Source organism: Anabas testudineus, chromosome 3 (assembly GCF_900324465.2).
Source record: "Anabas testudineus chromosome 3, fAnaTes1.2, whole genome shotgun sequence".
In the NCBI taxonomy this organism is placed as follows: Eukaryota; Metazoa; Chordata; class Actinopteri; order Anabantiformes; family Anabantidae; genus Anabas; species Anabas testudineus.
The window spans coordinates 15,339,526-15,359,024 of NC_046612.1; the positions used below are offsets into that span (position 1 = coordinate 15,339,526).

Consider the following 19,499-nt stretch of genomic DNA (forward strand, 5'->3'; position numbering starts at 1 on the left):
AAAAAACATCTCTGCATATGTGCACCACCGTGTTTCATGTTAAAAATGAGGCTGTCTGACAGTTTCACGCCTGTTTGTGTTTCCTCTGCAGTTGGGAGGATGTGGCATACTGGGGGTGGGAGTTTGGCTCTCGGTGACCCAGGGAAACTTTGCCACCCTATCATCATCCCTTCCTTCACTGTCGGCAGCCAACTTGCTCATTGCAGTGGGGACAATCATCATGGTGATCGGCTGTCTGGGCTGTGTGGGAGCTGTCAAAGAGAGCCGGCCTCTACTGCTGACAGTAAGTTGTATGCCAGAATATTTATTTGATGCTCCCCCTGACTGTAAAGAAATAGGTTGTTGTTACTTTCTCAGATTACATTTTGTTGTTATTGGCATTGAAATCCTAATCTTTCTATTAAAATGGAAATCATACATTTCTTGGGCAAGGTTAAATTACCAACTTAGCAAAGTGGGCAGCTGCCCAGGGGCCCCAGAAGCCCCAAGTGTCAAGGTTTGTGTTAGGAATAGCAAGTGGAGTGGACCCAAATACAACAACAAATGTATTGTAGAAAACTGAAAAACTTTTCTACAATGGTAATAATCAACTGATAGCTGTCAATTTAGTTTCTTTCAACACACTAATCGATTAAATACCGTATCATTATATAATTTCAGCTTCAGCCTACTGGTTGGTTTCTCTGTGCCAGAGGACATAAAGACACTGCCTCTTACAGTGGATGTTATTAGAGGCCTGACAATCTTGCCCCTGGACATGAAAACAGACGTATTGATCCAGTGCGTGCAAAGAAACACTGATCTCTAGGGTGCCAAACCCAGCTCTCATAAACAGGAGATGAATTTGGGGGACAGGCACACTGCAATCTGAACAAACATGCAAAACGTTTAGAGGATGAGGCAACAGTCAAAGTCCAAAAGCAGGCTGAGATCCCAGAACAGACAGGTGAGAACAGCCTGGATGATGTAAATAAAGGCAGTGCCAGGATCTGTGTGTCAAGTAATTAACACAAAGAACACTTTGGGAGAGAGGAGGATTATTTCATCACAGAAAACAACCTTAAGGCTTCAACAAATGTCAAAATGTCCAAATTTATTTCTCTTCAATAGACAAGTTTATTAAAAAACTGTAGCTTTATGGTACTGGTTGGTTTCTGGGTGCTAGGAGAGAGAAAGACACTCCCGTGTACAGTGGAAGTCATTAGAGCCTCGGCAACCAATTCTTGCCCTGAGGCGCCACAGGAAGTTATCAGGTCATGTCCCTGGGCTTCAGGAAGAAAACCCCACTACATTTTAGAGGATTTTTGCAGATTTAAACAAGTGTCCACTGTAATATACACTGTAATATAATCCAAAATCCCAACCACATGTTTTTCCTTTACAATTTAATGCCTGCTGCACAATAAAGGATCATGGTGTCACCATAAAGCTTCATTTTAAACAAAATTTCAAATGTTTTCATTCTAATTTGTCCAAACTTTGAACTGAGGTCCAGTTTCAATCAAGTGTCCCTGATAAAACATAAATCCCAGATCCTCACAAGACTGATAAGTATTTTGATAAACAAACAAACTCATGTAATCAAGCAGCGACATTGCACAACATTTATCAGAAAGAATAATTCTGTGTGAGGAAAAATAGAATTAATCATTAGAAAAATGGCACAGCAGGAGTAAGCAATTATGAGCTCTGTGGGAATGAGTCTTCATGTCGATCATTAGCATGATCCATGACATTTTCTCCACCATGACCAAACCAATTCCTGTGCTGTGTCAATATAATGAGACCAGGCAAATTATAAGTCTGCTTCAGTGAGTGACAGAGCAGCCGTTCTTCATGGAGATTAGAAAAGACTCTTCATCCCTTCAAATTTCAGGGCTAATTAGCATGTTGATTGTTGATGAGGGAGTATTGCAAATTTGCCGGGAGACATTTTAGGAACTACTGTTCCGTTCAGTTCGGGCAAAAATATTTTGGGCATTTTGTGTGCTTTGGTATTTGTTGGAAACATTTATCAGCTTAACATTTTTGAAACATTTCATATCCTTTATATGAATGTTAGATGTCATAAGCTGTTTCAAATACACGGTTAGCACTTGTATAAGCTCCAGTCTTGATATTTGGACTTCTTCTTGCTTTAAAAAATATATTTTGCTGCCAAAGCTAGAACAACAACATTGTGAAAAGATGACTGGAGATATCAGCTGTCCATTTATCTGGAAATAAAAGTTCATTTTGAGAGCAGACAATTATTAGGTGACTGTTGGTATTCTTCCAAGGCTCAGATGTACAGTACAGCAGCTGAGGAACTGCCCTACAATTTCTAAATTCTTCTAATAAAGTCTTCCCCTTAAATGCTCATCCCACACTAGAGACTGGGTACGTCTTGGTTCCTTTTTACTTTACAGTGATTTAATTAAAACCTTTTCATCAATGGCTGGTTTCCTACATTTAAAAATCAGTTAAAACATCTACTTTGTTCCTACATTAAGAAGAAAAGGTAGATGCAACTCATAGTGCAAATCATAGTGCTATTGGGCATATGTTGTTGATACAGGTGATTTTTCAAAAAAAAAAATAAAAAAAAAAAATTGGTGCTCAAATTGATCTTATTGTGTCTACTGGAATTTGACAATGTTTCCTTACTGCAATGAAGACTCAGGCTATATTTTGCATATACTACGCCGACGGCATTTAACGTTTGTATGAAAAGTAGAACACTGTAGCCCCATTGTGCCTCTTGCACATTGACACTGGTGGTGTTAAAAAGCCTATTAAGCACCAGAATATGGCATTGTACATGAACAAAATGTGTTCCTCTATGGCGGTAAACACAGCAGACAGGGCCTCCACTTTTTGATTTAAAACAAAGTCTTTCAGGAGCTTTAAAAAGAAACTCATTTGAGTCTAATGCACCAGTAATGACAGAGTTTGGATGGAAATCCAATACCTGTCTTTTTAAGTGGAAAATAACAGCGATTTGGTGAGACAGGATTTCTCAAGAAATTCTATTTTTGCTACAGTTATTACTTGGTAATTTAAGTAATGTTTCACATCAGCGAGTTTGGACAGAAAATACTAGTCCAAGTCAAAGGGCACAGAGGAGGTGAGGTGAGCCTGTGACCTAATCACCGCACAGAGTGCTCAGAAAGGTGAAATCACTGTGGTGGAAATAGAAGCAGATTGTTTACACTGAGCAGTTTTACATAGGTCTGTGATACAGAGCCTGTAAAAAAAGGGTTCCACTGACCATATGGACAGACCAAAGCTATCACCTCACACGTCTCCCTCCACGTATACCAAAGGCAAAATCCAAAAAAGGTATTGATTATGATGATGCTGATGCACTGTGCGTCTACAGAGGCTGTTTCAACAGTCTTACTAGTCTGACAACACATTGTAGCTTGGTTACAGCAGGGATGAGCTCAAAAGAAATCAATCACTATTCATGAACTCTGACCATATTCTCAATCTGAAGCAATGCTGGTACATCAGTCTCTTCTAACCAGGGACACCAGCACTGCTGCTGCAAAAACAAAAAACAAAAACAAGAATAAAAAGCAAACGAAGCTCTGGAGCATGTCATATATATATTTTGATCATGTTCCCTATCTGTATTTAGACTTTAGTAGCCAATAAAAAATATCACACAGTAAATATCACATCATTAATCACAAATCTCCAGAGACTAACTGCAACATTGTTTTCTGTGCTACATACTACAGCACTCTTCTTCAATAAAACATGAAAATACTTCAGTCTTAGCCCTGAGGAACTCTATCCTTGTCCTTGAGAGACGGTGTCCTGCAGGTTTTTGTTCCTCCCTGCATGCAGCAGTTAAGACACAGACCAGCTGTGGTTCATTAATTCTCATGGAACAAAAAATATATATGGAAGAAAAAACGCCTGCAGGACACCAGCCCACCACAACTGGAATTGAGAGGTCTTAAAGGACCACTTTAGTGAATTTTATCTTAGTGATAGAGCGACGTGATTATATACACCATTACCCATGTCAGTACTATCTCTCATGGGCTTGAACGGGAAGAGCAGTGGCAAGAAAAAAAACTGTACAGCGTTCCAGATTTTAAATTCTTAGTGTTATCTGGTGACGAGAATAATAAGATGTCTTGGGGATGAAAATTAATCTTTCTTGCTATTGCTCCGCTGCAATCCATGATCAGTGTGAGGATTTGGAGGATGAAAGTAGCCTTTCTACAAGCTAAAGAGAGTATTGGCAAGTGTGATGTTTTCTATATAGGGATGTCATACTCATTGTACACAGCGGTGAAAGTCAAACAACAACGTGAAAATAATGTGTGAAGGGAATTGTAAGACAAATCTGCAGATCCCCTCAGCTTTGGGGAGCTTTACAGTAAGTTTCAGCTCATTGTTTAGCTGTCCGTGTTCTTCACTGTCATCTCCCTCGGAGCAATGTGTGCGGCCACAGCAGGCGGCTGTTTTGAGTGAAATAGCTCAGAAGAGCCAGTGTACACCGGAGGAGGCAGAAGTACACAAACCCAATACTCAAGTAATAATGAAAGTGCTTGCCTAAAAGGTACGCCAAGTCCTGCACATTCTTTAAGTACAAAAGTACTAGAAAAAGACTTCTCTGGACATCAATGAGACTGAGGTGCACTATCGACTGAGGTACTGTTTTAAACACTATTCAAGCTGCTACTGTTTTAACATAAATGAAATGTTTGGACTTTGTACAAGGAGAGAATGGCTTATCGTCATCACATCTTATTTCTGATCATTTCATTTGAAGAATCATCAAATATTCATTATATATCTTTCATTCAAAAGGTGACACTTTAGTATGCCTCCATGAAGTTACTGTCTCTGTTAACAAATGAAGTGGTTTCTTCAGTCCAGTTTCCAGCAACATCTGGAGTGAGGCTGCGGCAGGATTCTCCCTTAAAATGAGAACTTGTGTTTAGGTCCGTCTTTTTCATAAGTTTTGGCTGATGTGTGGGCAGTAGCAACAACAACACACGCAGTCTCACCAGAATAACAACAGAAGGCCAGTATGAAGCCCAGAAACATGAAATGGACTACAACAACTGACAGACAACATGTCTTGGGCATTTTTCACATTCACTTTCCTTTTTTTTTTTTTAAATGTCTAAAACATTGCAGCTTTAAAAGCTTGCTGTTACCTAGCAGGCAAAACCACTAAGTGGTGAGGCTTTAATGTTTTTGCTGTGGTTATCTACAGCCAAATATTTATTTAGAACAGCAAATGGGTCATACATGACAATTAAGTGCAATTAAATGCAATTAAGCAGTAAATTCCTGCAAAGTTAATAAGTGCATGTATCTCAATCTACAATTCATTAAGCATATGGACAATAACACAGTTCAAATGTTTGCAAATAAGCAACCATCAGCTGTTTGCTATATCAACTTAAAGCGTAAAAATAGGTCAGTGTTACACCTGCAAGTGACCAAAAACTCGCTTACTCTAACTTTCATAATCTGAGCACTTCTTCCACCAATGACATAATGGGATTTGTTTGCAAATCAGATGAATCTCTGATCATAACAATGTTGTTTGACATCAGTTTAATAAGCTTTAATGCTTTTTGTTCCCTATAAAACTGTTTATGACCCTATTTTGCTGCCTTTTCCTCTATTCTCCTATAAATCTTTCCTGTAGTTATGCTGCTTGAAGTCAGCGTTGCAAATATAATAACGTATTTCAGTTTGAATAATGGCAATTCAGGGAAAGCATATTGAGTCTGCTTTGGTCCTTTTTTAATGGGATCGGAGTCAGTTGTTCATAATAATTTATCACAGTGAGACTTCAGGCACCCAAAACAGCAAAACAACCCTAAATTCAATTTTATATTTTAGCTGCCATATATGGTGTCAATGTCCATTTAAACAAACCTGACTTTAAGGACTAACTACTGTACTTTAAACTTCAAATGTATTTTTACAGCCTTGTTATGCAGCAGCTTTGCAAAGTAATTTGGAAAAAAATATTTTTGTTTCATGTCTCAATTAAAACATGTTTTGCTCAGAGAAAAAGACATGTTTTCAACCAGCTGTTTAGATGTTTTTCTGATTACTAACATAGCTGGGAACCTGCATCTTTTAAACAAATTACATTTGATCAAGGAAGAAACTGCTTCACAATGATTACGCTGCACTTGACTTAATTGGTATACAGTTATTGCTTTCATTATTATTAGCCTTCCTACACAGTTCACAGATGGATTTTTATCATTTACAGTCATTTCTGCAACACATTCAGCAGTTTGAGATTCCTCAAGCTAATTCAGTATCTTTTTTTTTTCAGCAATAGAATAGAATAGAAAATCTAAATGCACTGTTCTGCTATCAAATGGTCCCACTGAGTCTGGTCATTGTCTGTGGTCTAACAGAGAGCAGTTCAATTTCTTTTTTAAAGCAGATTAATGGGGAAATATTCAGAGAGCCACAGGAGATAAGTGTGTTTGTTTTCCACGTCCACGTGAATATCAGGTACTCACTTTTAACAATGTCCCTTTACTCTCTGGTATCATTTCATGGCTCCACAAAACACACAAGACTACAGTAGAATCAAGAACCATTTAGAGATCAGGAGTGAAATCGTACAAAGGAGACAGTATACAGGACAATATATGTTTTCTGTAGTTTTAATATCAATTTAATTGATTTTTTTAATCAAAACAGTGTATGTCTTAATATTAAAATTTTAATGTTTGTGACACTTGGATGATGTGCTTAAAAGGAAGAAAGACAAAGAAAATAATTATAAATAGCAGAAAAACTTAAAGCTTAATCAAAGTTTTTAAAAACAACTTTAAATGAAATTACTCAAACTGATTTTTTCTGCTGCTTCCAGCTAAAATGTTCTAATGCATTGTCCTGACCAGTCCATTACCAAACTACCACCAGATAGTTGATGTAGCAATTAGCTGTGGGAGAAATGAACATCTTGCAGCTGAGGACCTGCAAGATGGAAGGAACATTTTTAAGGAGATGGTGATGACCAACTAGAGCAAAAGGAAACGTAAATATTGTGTGTAACGTAGTGTTGTGCCCACTGACAGTTTTCCTGATTGAAAGAATAGCTCAGCAAGGTTTGTAAGTGCTAAGAATAGGAAAAAACTGTAACATCCCAAAACAGCTCTAACTGTGGAACAGGTAAAGCTAAATAAATTGTTGTTAGTAGGCTTTCAAAGAAAAAAAGTTTTTTATTTGTTTTTTTCACACGTTACATTTTCTGTTGCTACTGTAACATTTGCTATTTGAATGGTTTTTATTTGTTTTAGTTTTTTTAAAATAACATTTACATTGCTTATTTATGTTATCAAGTTTTGCAAATTCTGTGCAAAAGTATATATTTATTTTAATTTCACAACATTCTTTTGGATGAGCAGAATACATTTTTGTTATTATCAGTTATGGCACTTTCCTATTTTAATTCAATTCAATTCAATTTAATTTGTATAGCGCCAACAGAAGTCATCTCAAGGCACTTCATAGTGTGTAAGGTTTAAGACCTTACAGATTATAATTGTATAGAAAATGACATAAAACCCCCAACAATCCCATTTAAGCAATTAGGCAACAGTGAAGAGGAAAAACTCCCTTTAGAGGAAGAAACCTCTAGCAGAACCAGACTCATGGTGCGCGGCCATCTGCCTCGACTGGTTGGGGTGACTGGAAAGAAAAGAGAGAAAAGAACAGCAGACAACAAAGTAACAACAAACAGAAAAAACATTGGGCAGGTCAACTGGATTCTGGAGATATACAGCTCCAAGGCTGAGGATTGAAATTTAATGTCTTGCTCTGTTGGCACTGATTAAACAAGATTATTGCAAGAGAAACTATAGCCCATTTATTTCCCATAGTTCAGGGAGACTAGAGAGAGCCATCCAAACAAAACATCAGGGTTACACTGCCAATAGCTATGTTTATTTCAACTACAAATTATTTTTACCAACGTACTACCAGTTACTACTGACTGGTTAAAATGAGGTCAATAAGCAATGGCCCAATTTTTGCCAGGCTACTTTGCTAGATGTACAAAGAATCTGCATTGCTGCAATCCACAACACATGCTGTCCACTGTATATCCTATATAACATTGGTGGAAAGAGCTGAAACATAGAGGTTGAAGAAGGCACTTTTAAAACCTGAGACTGCCGAAGCAAAGTGGGCATAACTACCTGTTAGCAAGTGCAGAAGTCTTATTGAAAGTTATTATTTTCGGTGTTATTAAAAATTTTCTTTTCAATCAAAAAGCAAAAGCACACTCTGTTTTTTATTTTTGACTTTTACTTTTGTGAGTTTTAAGTTATTTCAGAGAAAACTGTGGTTTCCTTCGAGACCATTGCAGGTCAAGAAAAACCTAAAAATACAAAGGGCCACAGATTAAAATTTGATTTTTGACATTTGGTTGTAGAACTGCAATGAATAATTGAAAAAATCTAATATTATGACTTTCCTGGGGTTGAACATAACCTTTTCACAATGTCAAATGTTTAGCATAAGGAAAACCGGATGATTCTTCTCATGCTGTATTTTAACATTTTTTATAACTCATAATGACTGAATTAAATAAGATGTTAAATTTCATTAGCCAAAAGGTTGATGTTGTTTAATCCATAGTATATTTCTTCAGCTTAAATAAACAAAAAAAAAAAAAAAAGAAAAAAAGAAAAAACCAAATTAGAATAACACCAAATTTTACAGAGCACAGACCATAACATGCAGACAGTGAAGCCTGACAGAACAATAGAAATTTATTTCAGACGGTTATTTGAGAGAACCTGAAAAGAGCATGAGTGACTCAAACACACCGTGGGCTGTATCCTGCCATTGGTTTGTTACCTAGTTGCTCTTTCACCTTCCAGAGTTGCCTCAGAGACTTTCATCCTTTCCACGCTTAGTGATTCATTCATGCAGGTGCTGCCAAACAGACCTTGGGGGCAACTGACAGCCCTGCTGGATGCCAGTCTTGTGAACTAGCAACACACATCTACTGTCAGCCAAAAGCCTGAAATACATAGGACATGAAACCATGATATCTTTGAAAAACGACACCTCTGCTTTAGAAATCTGTTTTGACTCTTTGAGATTGTCTCATTTTTTTTCTGTGGTTTACTCTCAAAATCAAAAAAACAAGGCAAGGATGCTTGCCTAGTAGCTTTGTGAAGCTGTGTTTGGGCGCAGTGGCTTTGAGGTCAATGCTTGTGGTAGCATGCTCAAGACAATGTTACGATAAAGATGTTTAAAAGACATAATGTTTGCATGTGCAAGTGAACATACAATATTACTAACTATGCATCCATACTGTAGAAAGAGCTAATTTGACTCTAGTGGTGTAGCTTGTGTAATGAGTCAGAAGACAGCGCATTGCAGCTTGTTGCTGCGGAGGATGAGTAGCTACAGATTGGTCAGATTGGCCATCATAAGTTGCTAATAATTGTAAGGGAAGACCCCACAAGTTTCAACCTCTCTGCACCAAAGATGTCTGTACAAACTTTCATGGAACTTCATAGAGTAGCTGCTGAGCTGCAGTATTTCTGACCTCCTACAAAAAGTTTACTTTAGTCTTGTTCTATAAAAGTGATGATGTCTGTAGATATGTTGCTTTAAAGTCATCAAATGATAATCTGGTGCATTCATCAAGATCTTTTTGTTCTGTCTTGAACGTTGCGCCATTGTCTCTCAAAATATTTCAGCACTCTGTGGTTCAGACAATCACTCCCATGTGTTAGAAACAGAGCCATGTCCTAGCAGAGTGTCTGATGGATGAGCTCGTAACTGTTTTAAGCACTCGCATGGGCCCACAGGAAGAAGATGTATCACCTATCAAGCAGCCATTGAGAGGAGGGGTGAGTGGGGACGAGCAAAGAATAAAATGTGGCTCCTTTAACAAATTCAAAAGTGGATAGTAATGCAGTAAAATTGTAGATCACCTCTCCCACTCCGTCCTGCTTGCACTGATTGCCCTTCCCCCATCACTCTCTCTGCTCTCTTGACCTGTCAGTAAGAATTATTGAGTCTGACCGATCTACAGATCCCATATCATTTCCCCAACTCTTTCTCCCTGACACTCAACGACCATTTTTTTTCTTTCCCTCCTTAACAGACTGCCCTTCAAGTTACACTTTGTTCACTCTTCACAGAAAGATGCCAATTATCCCCCTTTGTGGTCTTTCCCTCCAAATTGATAAATGAAGTGTTAAATGACTCAGCCGTCTTTTCTTTTACCTTTGTGTCTCCGCAGTTCTTCATCCTGCTCCTGCTGATCTTCTTCCTGGAGATTCTGTCCATCATGCTATTCTTTATCTATCAAGATGAGGTAAGACTCTTTGATTGCTCTCATCACGTTATATCTTGTGATTCTCCACCTAGACAAGATAATAGCATGGTTGTGGAGAACACCCATTAATACTCTTCAGATGTGACTACGACTGCTGATGCTCCCGATATGAACTGGCTCATAAAACCTCTGCAGCAAGTGTTTTGAAATTCATACAAGCAGTCCTCAGAAAACAGCATGTCAGCTGGCATTTTGCATAAACTGTGGTTTAATAAATCTGTCTGGGAATCTGTTTCAATGGCTAGAGCCAGGGGATGAAGGGGTGGGAGAAGGAATACTGTCATATGTTTCTTATCCCTTTTAATAAATCTCGATTTATCTCAGTTCATCTATTTTGAATGATTTCTCTTGTGAATAAACAAGTCATGCAAGAGGGAAGAGACACTAAAAACCCAAGACTGTAACAAGACACTGGAAGGGCACACTAAATTCCACTCACCTTAATCTTAATTAAGGGGTTGATGGCTGAATTTTGCATATGTTATTTACAATGTAAAATAAGTACCTCATTATTGGTACAAAGCATAGCAAATATTAAACCCTAAAGACTCATGTTAAGCACTTACAATGTGTCTTCTATTCTGTCTATAAAAATCTATCTCGACAATGAGTATTCCCTAGACTTGAGAGATTAGTGAGATTAGTTGGCCACTGGGGGAATTAAATTCCCAAAGCAAGCCTGGGTTAATGCTACAAATGACTCAAAATGTTAAAAATACAGTGAAGTGCCAACTAAACAATGCCTCAAAGCCCCTGAAGACTATGTTCATGTTATCCTGTGATGCAGAGCTGCTGTTGCCACTGTCAGAAGACTGGCCAAACTGTTCTCATCATCATTACAAATAAGAAATGAATTTTTAAAAGCTTTAGATGCAATAATGGAATCAAGGTCCAAAGCAAAATAACAACAGCACTTAACAAATGACTGATGTTGTAAAGTTTCTTTGTCAACTAATAGTAAAATCATCATTTCGAATTCAGTATACAGTAGCATTTAGGGCAAATTTAGAAAAAACTCACTTTCCATGTTTACATAAAACATACAAGAAAAAAAACCCCCAGCAAATTACATATTTGAGAAGCTAGAACCAATAAATATTTTAGCATTTGTCCGTAAAAATGGCTAAAAAGACTCGATCAATTACCAAAATAATTGGGCAGATTAATAATTGTTTACCGGTATTCTTTTGATGGACTAAAATATCTCAACTAAAACATTCAGCTTAATACCATGTTTCTATTGAATCTGAATGTGACATTTCAGCTGGCTTAATTTTAGACATTTATGGCCCCTTTACAGGGCTCATAAGTAAAACTGACAAAAGAATCTGCAGTTGCTGTAATTCAATTTAATGTACATTATATCGGGTGCACTCTCGAGGAACCTAAGATATAGACGAGTGAAGTGGACTCAAAGTATAGAGCCCTGTCATAAGTCACTTCTCAAACAGCGGCGCTGCATTATTCATACGTTGGGACAGAGAATCCCTGAAAACTTTGGCCAAGTTCAACCCTGACCAGACTGACTTTGTTCCTGTTCATAAATAATAGTCTACTTTGATATTTCCACTTGTCATATGTGAATTAAGTTTACAACCAAAGACCTTGTACCCGTAAACACTACAGAGTAGCTTTCTTCTCTTTATTATTTCTATTCTGGCATCAATATATAATGTGTTGTATTTCCATTACAGTTCATAGCCAAATGAGTATTTCTGCTCTGGCTTTCAGCCAATCAGCACCGCTCTGTTTAGCTTTTAATGAATGTTGTCTTTTGTCACGCCTCACCTTTCTCCTAGTATCCGTGTTCCCTGATGTTCAGTGCACCTCATTATTCAGCCTCTGAATTATTCAGTTTTCTCTACCCAGGAGGTTATTAGTGACACAACAGAGTTAAAGTTAGGGATGGTCTAGATGTTCTGCAGAGCTGGTCCACCAGGGGAAATCACTCTCAGTAAAAAATTAGTGGCCATTACCAGTACTCCCATTGATATATTTTTAAACAGCAGGAGACTCAACAGTTCTCAGAGTATTATTCTGTTTCAGCATGCCCCACTGGAGGATAAAACACAATTTCTACATCAAAGTATATTTTACAGCAATAAATAATTGTATTACTTTGCCAAGAAAAGCCTTATTTTTACTTACATACAATAAACTACAATATTTACTATTGTATGGTGATTGAAATAGGCAGTGTAGTTTGTGTGAGGAGCATATTTAATTCCCAATGCATGTGATAAAATTAACTGTGAAAGTAAAAGGCACTGGTTATATTAAGTAGTTTGAAGATTGAACTTAAAATCTAAGATGTTGTGATATTAAACCATTTAACCTGATACTATAGAGCTGGAAACATACATCAGTATTACTTTTACTGATCATATTTTCTAGAGTACCCCACACTCTTTAGAGCACAATAATCAGGACCTGCTGCTTTTCACCTCCTCCATCACCATGGAAACTCCCTGGAAGTGCAATTGGAGTACAAGACGATGCCATTTCTCCAGTATGCAAAGCTTTCCAGATGGCATAACGTAAACAGAGTGCAGAGAGTAGGTAGCATGTTGCTGAAGTCCATCCTAGGCTTCAGGGATGGTCATCAGTGGCGCAGCTCATTACACCTGCTTTAGACCTGATGAAAAGCTCTGTGACGCTGCTGGAAGCTACTTCAAACAGCTCACAGAACTTCTACATGCTTCAAATGGCCACTGTTTGTTCCACTTTGTTGGTTGCTAAGGATGATGAAAAGTCCTATGTGGTTAAAACTAATGAAGGCAGTGTGAGATACAGTGTCAAAGTGAATAAAAATGAAGTGTGACTCTGCAGCGTGATTTGGGAAATTGATGTATAGGGTTTCTTACCACCCATGTATCTGTGCAGGTTACGTTGTTGTCTGCTTGGCTTTATTATCACCTCAAGGAAAAATGACCAGACTAATTCAACAAGAGCAATAACAGCAGCAGGCCACCAGCAGTTAGGGAGTTACTGACAATCTTAGCTTAATTATTAAATTATTTTAGGCCCATTACTATTATAGTATTAGTGGTATGTAGGGTTGTAGCAGAAGCATTGACTTCCAGTTATTCTGAGTGAATTATACCTGTATAATCTAATGAGCCTCTCAGAACTCTTAGTTAGAGTTAAGCAGTTAACTCAGTGCCTCTTAGCAAAATTTGTATAGTTTTTGTTTGTGTGTATATGCTTGTACGGTGGAGTTTGGTTGTTTTTTTGGCAGTAGTAAAGCAGTACTTCGCATGGAGTTGAGAGTTTGGGAAGCCCTCCAAAAGAGCTGTAAGAACCTACAGCAAAGAGGGAAACATGCTGAAAAGCCCAAAGTGCATAAAAGCGTCTTAATATAAGTGCCAGGTAACAACCTGAAGTACAGCCAGTACAAAGGATGACTATGAATTACCAATGCAAATAAAACATGCTGGGTAGATTGTAGAACATATACTGGCTAAAGTAAAAAAAATATCCATCGTTTTTCTTTCTTCTTTCTTTTCATGTGCAGAAATCTGTATAATAACTTTAAGATACATTTCAGATTTAGCTTCAACTTTCTCGAGAGGAGCAGAGACTTGGAAACAGAGGAAAATATACCAGTTGCATTACACCATCTATCCACACAGATACTTCTAGTTCAGACAGTGACAGGCAGATATTTAGTTACATGTCACCAGAATAGTTCAGGGTGTTGTTGAACCATTTTACAGAAACTTAACTGTCTAATATAGTCACAATTTATATGGCAAAAAGAAAAATTGCAATTATTTTCCAACTTCACTCCAACTTTCGGTCTTTCCTCCTGAATCCTTTTGTTAAATATAGTTATTCAATAGAAAGCATTCACTTCTGATTTCAGACTCTCGTCCTCATTTTGAATGTTGAAGTTTGACAAATTGCCTTGTGTTAGCAGAATTCTTTTTTTTTTTTTTGCTCCATTGTGGATTTTTTTTATTGCATTGTATATTGGATAAAATAACATGCCGAAACACATTCATGTTGAACATTTTGTAAAAATTTGCACAGCACGCTGACAAGCTAACATGTTTATAAAGTGCTTTAAGAGTTATCTGAGCATAAAACCTGTTAAATCACATATTCTGGCTAATTGTACTCTTGGGAAAGGTTTAGTGGCAGAACAACGCAAACCATCACATTCAAACCACGGACATCTTACAGGATATTAACATTTGTTTTGTACGGAGATAATAATAGGGTACTTCTGTGGCAGTGCTGGTTTTACTTGAGCATCTAAATTCTTCAAATGATAGCCATGATGTAGTAATTGTAGTATTGATAGTGTTCATGATTGATTCATTTAGTCACCAAACACCTTGCAGGGATGTTAAAAGGCCTGATAAAAACAACCAATGAAAAATGCTGACACTGGATCAGTCAATATATGTGATAGAAATTATCGGCCATTCCTGCTCTTGCTCCTTGATACATTACCCCTGAGGTGCAAATAAAGTTGTTATGCAACTGTATTGATAGGACTTGGAGTCTGTTGTATAAATGATCAGAAACTAGATCAATAACTGAAAAGCTGTGATTTATAAGTCTAATTACATCAGAATCCTTTACACTGCAACAGGTCTCTTTATACTGTATAACTGTGATGGTTTATATATATATATATATATATATATATATATATATATATATATATATATACAATATACACATATAAACAACATATTAAAATCTGTCTGAACTGTTCACAGAGCTCAAGAGGCACCTGTAACAGATATATCTATGAAATCTGTACAGTCGTTGATTTAGGATTAAAATCCAATGTTCATGTGACACCCACAGTGATACACAGCCGATTTCTGGATCTGCTGAAATATTTGACTTCAAACATCAATTGCAACAAAGGCCCTGTAGCAAAAAGGTCTCAATTTGACAGTGAGTGGTGAAAATTAAAGGGAAAATGCAAACTTCTGCTGAACTGATTTCCTGCACTGACAGAATTGGGTTCACAAAAAAAGCAAACATGTTTCATGTACTGTATTATAATTTATGCCAGGTACTTTAAATGTGTCTTAGTTAGTTTACATGATTTATTTGTTGAACATTACTATAAAATGTAATGCCTATAAAAAGCAATCTGGTAAAACAAAGGCAATATAAGACTTAGATTTAGTCCAAATTCATCATTTACTGTATCTCAGTAAATGAGATACAGTAAAATAAACATAAAAGGAGAGGAAAGAGAGCAAAAACAGACAAAATACAAACAGGAAATACCACACAATATCAAACTCCTGAGAATCAGGTCGTAGAAATTACAATGATAGACATTCAGAATCAAAATATTGTTGTCTGTGTATTCATGATAATTTGGTAATTTGATTCATGATTAGTTATTTATAAAGTCCTTGTTTGCTTTTTGTTGAGACCTTGTTGGCATAATTATTGAAATCATAGTTTTACTAGTTGAACAAAAGTTATAATTATTATTAGACTTTTTAGTGTCTGTACTTGGGTGTTTCATATGCAAAAAAACCCAAATGTTTTCTAACCTTGAAATACACCCCGTCATGTCCTATTCTGACATGAAAACAGTCACAGCTCATGTGGGCTCATATCTGCTTTAGGACCGCACGACCCTGCTTTTACTCAGTCCCTGAGTCACCCTCAGTTGTCTCATAAAAGCATAAAAAAGCCAACGTATGACCATAAAAAAAGAGCTGGTCATTTGTACTCTGCCCTGCTGTGACTTCATCAGAGCATGAGCCTCATTTCAGAGTGCACCTAAAGCATAGCTCATCCTGCCAGGATCATTTGAGCCCTCACCCCCACATGATGTTAGTTATTAGGTCAATGCAGCATGAGGTATTTCCTCTGCCGCTCAGTGGTTGATGGCTGAACGAGGTATCTGTGGTGGGGCAGCTGTGGAGATGATTTTCTGTCTGTTTATGCACTTTGGGATGAGTCAAGGTGAGGTAATGCCACTGTAAAAAGGAAGTCATGAAGAGCTATGGTCAGGTTGGACCTGCCGAAGACATCATCCACTGAGCCAAAGGGTGCTAGTGCCATTAAAGATGAATCACAGACGATGTATCTGTAGTAGCAGATGTAGTGACAATGATTTCCATTTCTAAAACTTGTAAAGCAATAGCAATAAATAACCCTTTGCATTCATCATGTGGCTCACACTGTCCCAAAACGTATATTTATCACACAATAAACAGGTGAAGGACATGCTGTAAAACGTTTTTTACCTAATTTTAATTTATCACTGAATATATGCACATCTGATGACATTTCCATCATCCTCAGATTAGTACGCTGTGTTCAGTGTTAATTAACATATAAACCTAAACTAACACTCTCAACTGGGTTGGTAAACATGTAGGCTTTATACCTATTAAACATGCTCTTAGCAATTAACTCAGTCTCCAAGAGCAGCTTGCATTACTCCTGTTTATTTCGCCTTGTTTTGTACACATTGGAAGTTGGGCCTGTACTGTGTTATAATTTATTCATGAACTGTTTATACAGCACTTACAGTTGGTTCATAAAATTATAATAGTTCAAATCACATAAAAATATATTTAAAAGCAACAATTTCAGAGTGTTGTAAACAATTTCTGGAGTGTTTATATAGTGATTATAAATACTAAATAGCGGGGTCAGAGTGTTACCACATAATCATAAGTGTTTTTTCTGCCTATCTGAATAAGGAGCTGCCCTCATAAACCCTCTGCTTTGTGAATCATGTTGTTACAATCCACTTTTTCCAGTGAGATGCAGTCTCGTGGTAAATTCTGTCACCATTTCTCTTGAGAAACAGGGCTTGTATCTGCTATTTTACTGCTGCATTTTCTCATTAACATTGCTGTCTTCTCTTCCTGGACCTGTTCCACTGTTAAACTTAAACGTAACATGGGAAACTGTGAAATAATTTCATAAGGATAAGAAAATGGAATAAATATCCACTTGTGAATAGACTCCTTCAAATGGAGGTGCAACTACTCATGCAGTAAATTACAGGCATCATATGTCTAAAGTGCAGGCGTATGACACGTGAGATGCACTGAAATTCCATTTCAGGTGTGATAGCTCCACTTTTTCCACAGCATTACTGTTCCAGCATCAGTTGTCAAAACATTTTAGCTTGTCAAGATATCAAAATTCAGCACCCCTGTCTTTAAACATTTCAAGCCTGAGAAATTTTCATTTCACGTAGAGTGGAGAAATGCAATTAGAGAAACACCCCTGGCTAATCACATTACTAAAATACACCCACATCAGGGCAATGCTAATATGAGAGACAAATTGAGATGATCGGTAAACAGACAAGACATTTGTTTGTGGGTCTTGCGAAATATGTCACAAGGGATTGTGAGTTTGAGTGCTGCATATAATGTCGAGACATTGCAACGACTGCAATTAGAAACAATTTAAATTGTACTCAGAGCCTCACTATAATGAAGGAATGCAGGAGAGTGAAGCTTTGCAGGAGGTGGTAAATGTCAACACTCCTACAAAGACATTTCAGCAAACATTAAGGCACTTTATAAGCCAGATATAGGGGGAAACTGAATCCAGATGAGTTAAGTCCATAAATAACTATAAATAATAGTAATGCAGTGATTGTTTAGTGCAGTAATACACAGTCTTACCTTCTAGTACTAGTTTAAATGTATGGTTTAAAGATTATTACCAAATTATATAGTATGCACAGCATGATGGATCTTATTTTTTATCTTAATAAAGTAATAATATATAATAGTATAATATATGTTATATAATATATAATAATAGTAATATAAGTAATCTACTAACATCATGATTAATTTTTATGAAGACCCAATAAAAGATAATGAGTTATCTTATTGAGCCCAAGGGGGTAAATTCATGTTAGAGCAGCACAACACAGAGAAAAGAGAGAGGAGAAAGAAAACAATATAGCACTAGGTGAATATTAAAATAACTACAGTGAAATGGAGATACCAAATGTTTCCCAAGCTGTGCTGGTTGTAAGGCACTGGGATGCATGAAATGTGGAAATCAGATGTTTTCATGTATGTACAGATGAAGGCATTCAGGGCGTCAGACTCTGCACAGTCTCCTCATTTGTGCTGCAGCATGGCATGTGTTATAGAATAATGTGTATAGTCCATACTACGATGCATGATCACTTAGAAACTAAAATTAAAAAAATAAAAATCCTGTGGTCAGGATTTACTGGAAACTGTTATTTACGGCTTAAACAATGCATCAACGTGCATTCATTGAATGAATTAATCACATTGCATCAATTATGTAAATATGTCGCTTTGCATGAAATGCATCAACATGCCACAGTGTTTAAATTAGATTAGATTTGAAGACGCATTCATCTCCAACTATTAAATTATCATAAACAGTATCATCACAAGTGTGGGATTCTTTAAACAGAGACCTCTGTAAAACGTAAACGCCCTAACATTACCACAGTAGCACAACTGCTATGCTCGAGCATCTCCTAACAAATAAAAAGCACTCCATCTTCAGTCTTTGAAGCTGTTACTGTTGCTCTGCTAAAAGCTGGGACACAAATCGGCTGCTCATGCTGTTGTCTGTGTAGATAAGTTGTTAGATCCATAGGTTCAAAAGTCTATAATGGTGTAAGTGAAGTCTGATTTCCTGTATATATTTCTCCTTGTCTTTAATCTGTATTTAAGGTACCACTGCCTGCTGCCAAAATACAGCATCTAAAATTTAATGCTGTGTATCTGCTTTTACCAAACTGGATAAGATGCAGTTCTGATGTAGAGTGTAAACAGAAATGGCACCAGTATAGTTCCTTGGGGTGCACCAGTGCTGTTCATCACCTCACAGACACAGTGATCCAAGCAGTTGCCCAGTGATGTAGTTTGTTTTCCAGTCTGTAATGTTTGTACAAGCAGGAGCAGGATGGTGTTGAAAGCTCTTGAAAAGCCAAAGAACAGGACTCCCACAGTGCTGCTCTGCCATGAAGACATTTGATTTACTACAAAAAAGCATCACTTTTAATATATATTTGATTCTTATGTGTTTTGGGACAACATTAAATGTATTAAGAATAATTTTTCACTTTAATAGATGCAGAGAAGAAATAAAGCTTTGTGTGTTGTCTGCAACATGGCACCCAGGCTGCAACAGACAAAGCAGT

General features: G+C 37.1%; 1 protein-coding gene across 2 annotated transcripts in view; it reads left to right on the forward strand.

The window, feature by feature from the left end:
* Positions 1-19,499, forward strand: part of tspan4a (tetraspanin 4a) — a 115,233-nt gene that overhangs the window by 77,733 nt on the left and 18,001 nt on the right. For both annotated transcript variants that reach the window (XM_026377549.1, XM_026377548.1), the window contains 2 exons: positions 92-283; positions 10,253-10,327. In XM_026377549.1, the coding sequence (XP_026233334.1) occupies positions 92-283; positions 10,253-10,327 (267 nt within the window). The remainder of the gene's footprint in view (positions 1-91; positions 284-10,252; positions 10,328-19,499) is intronic.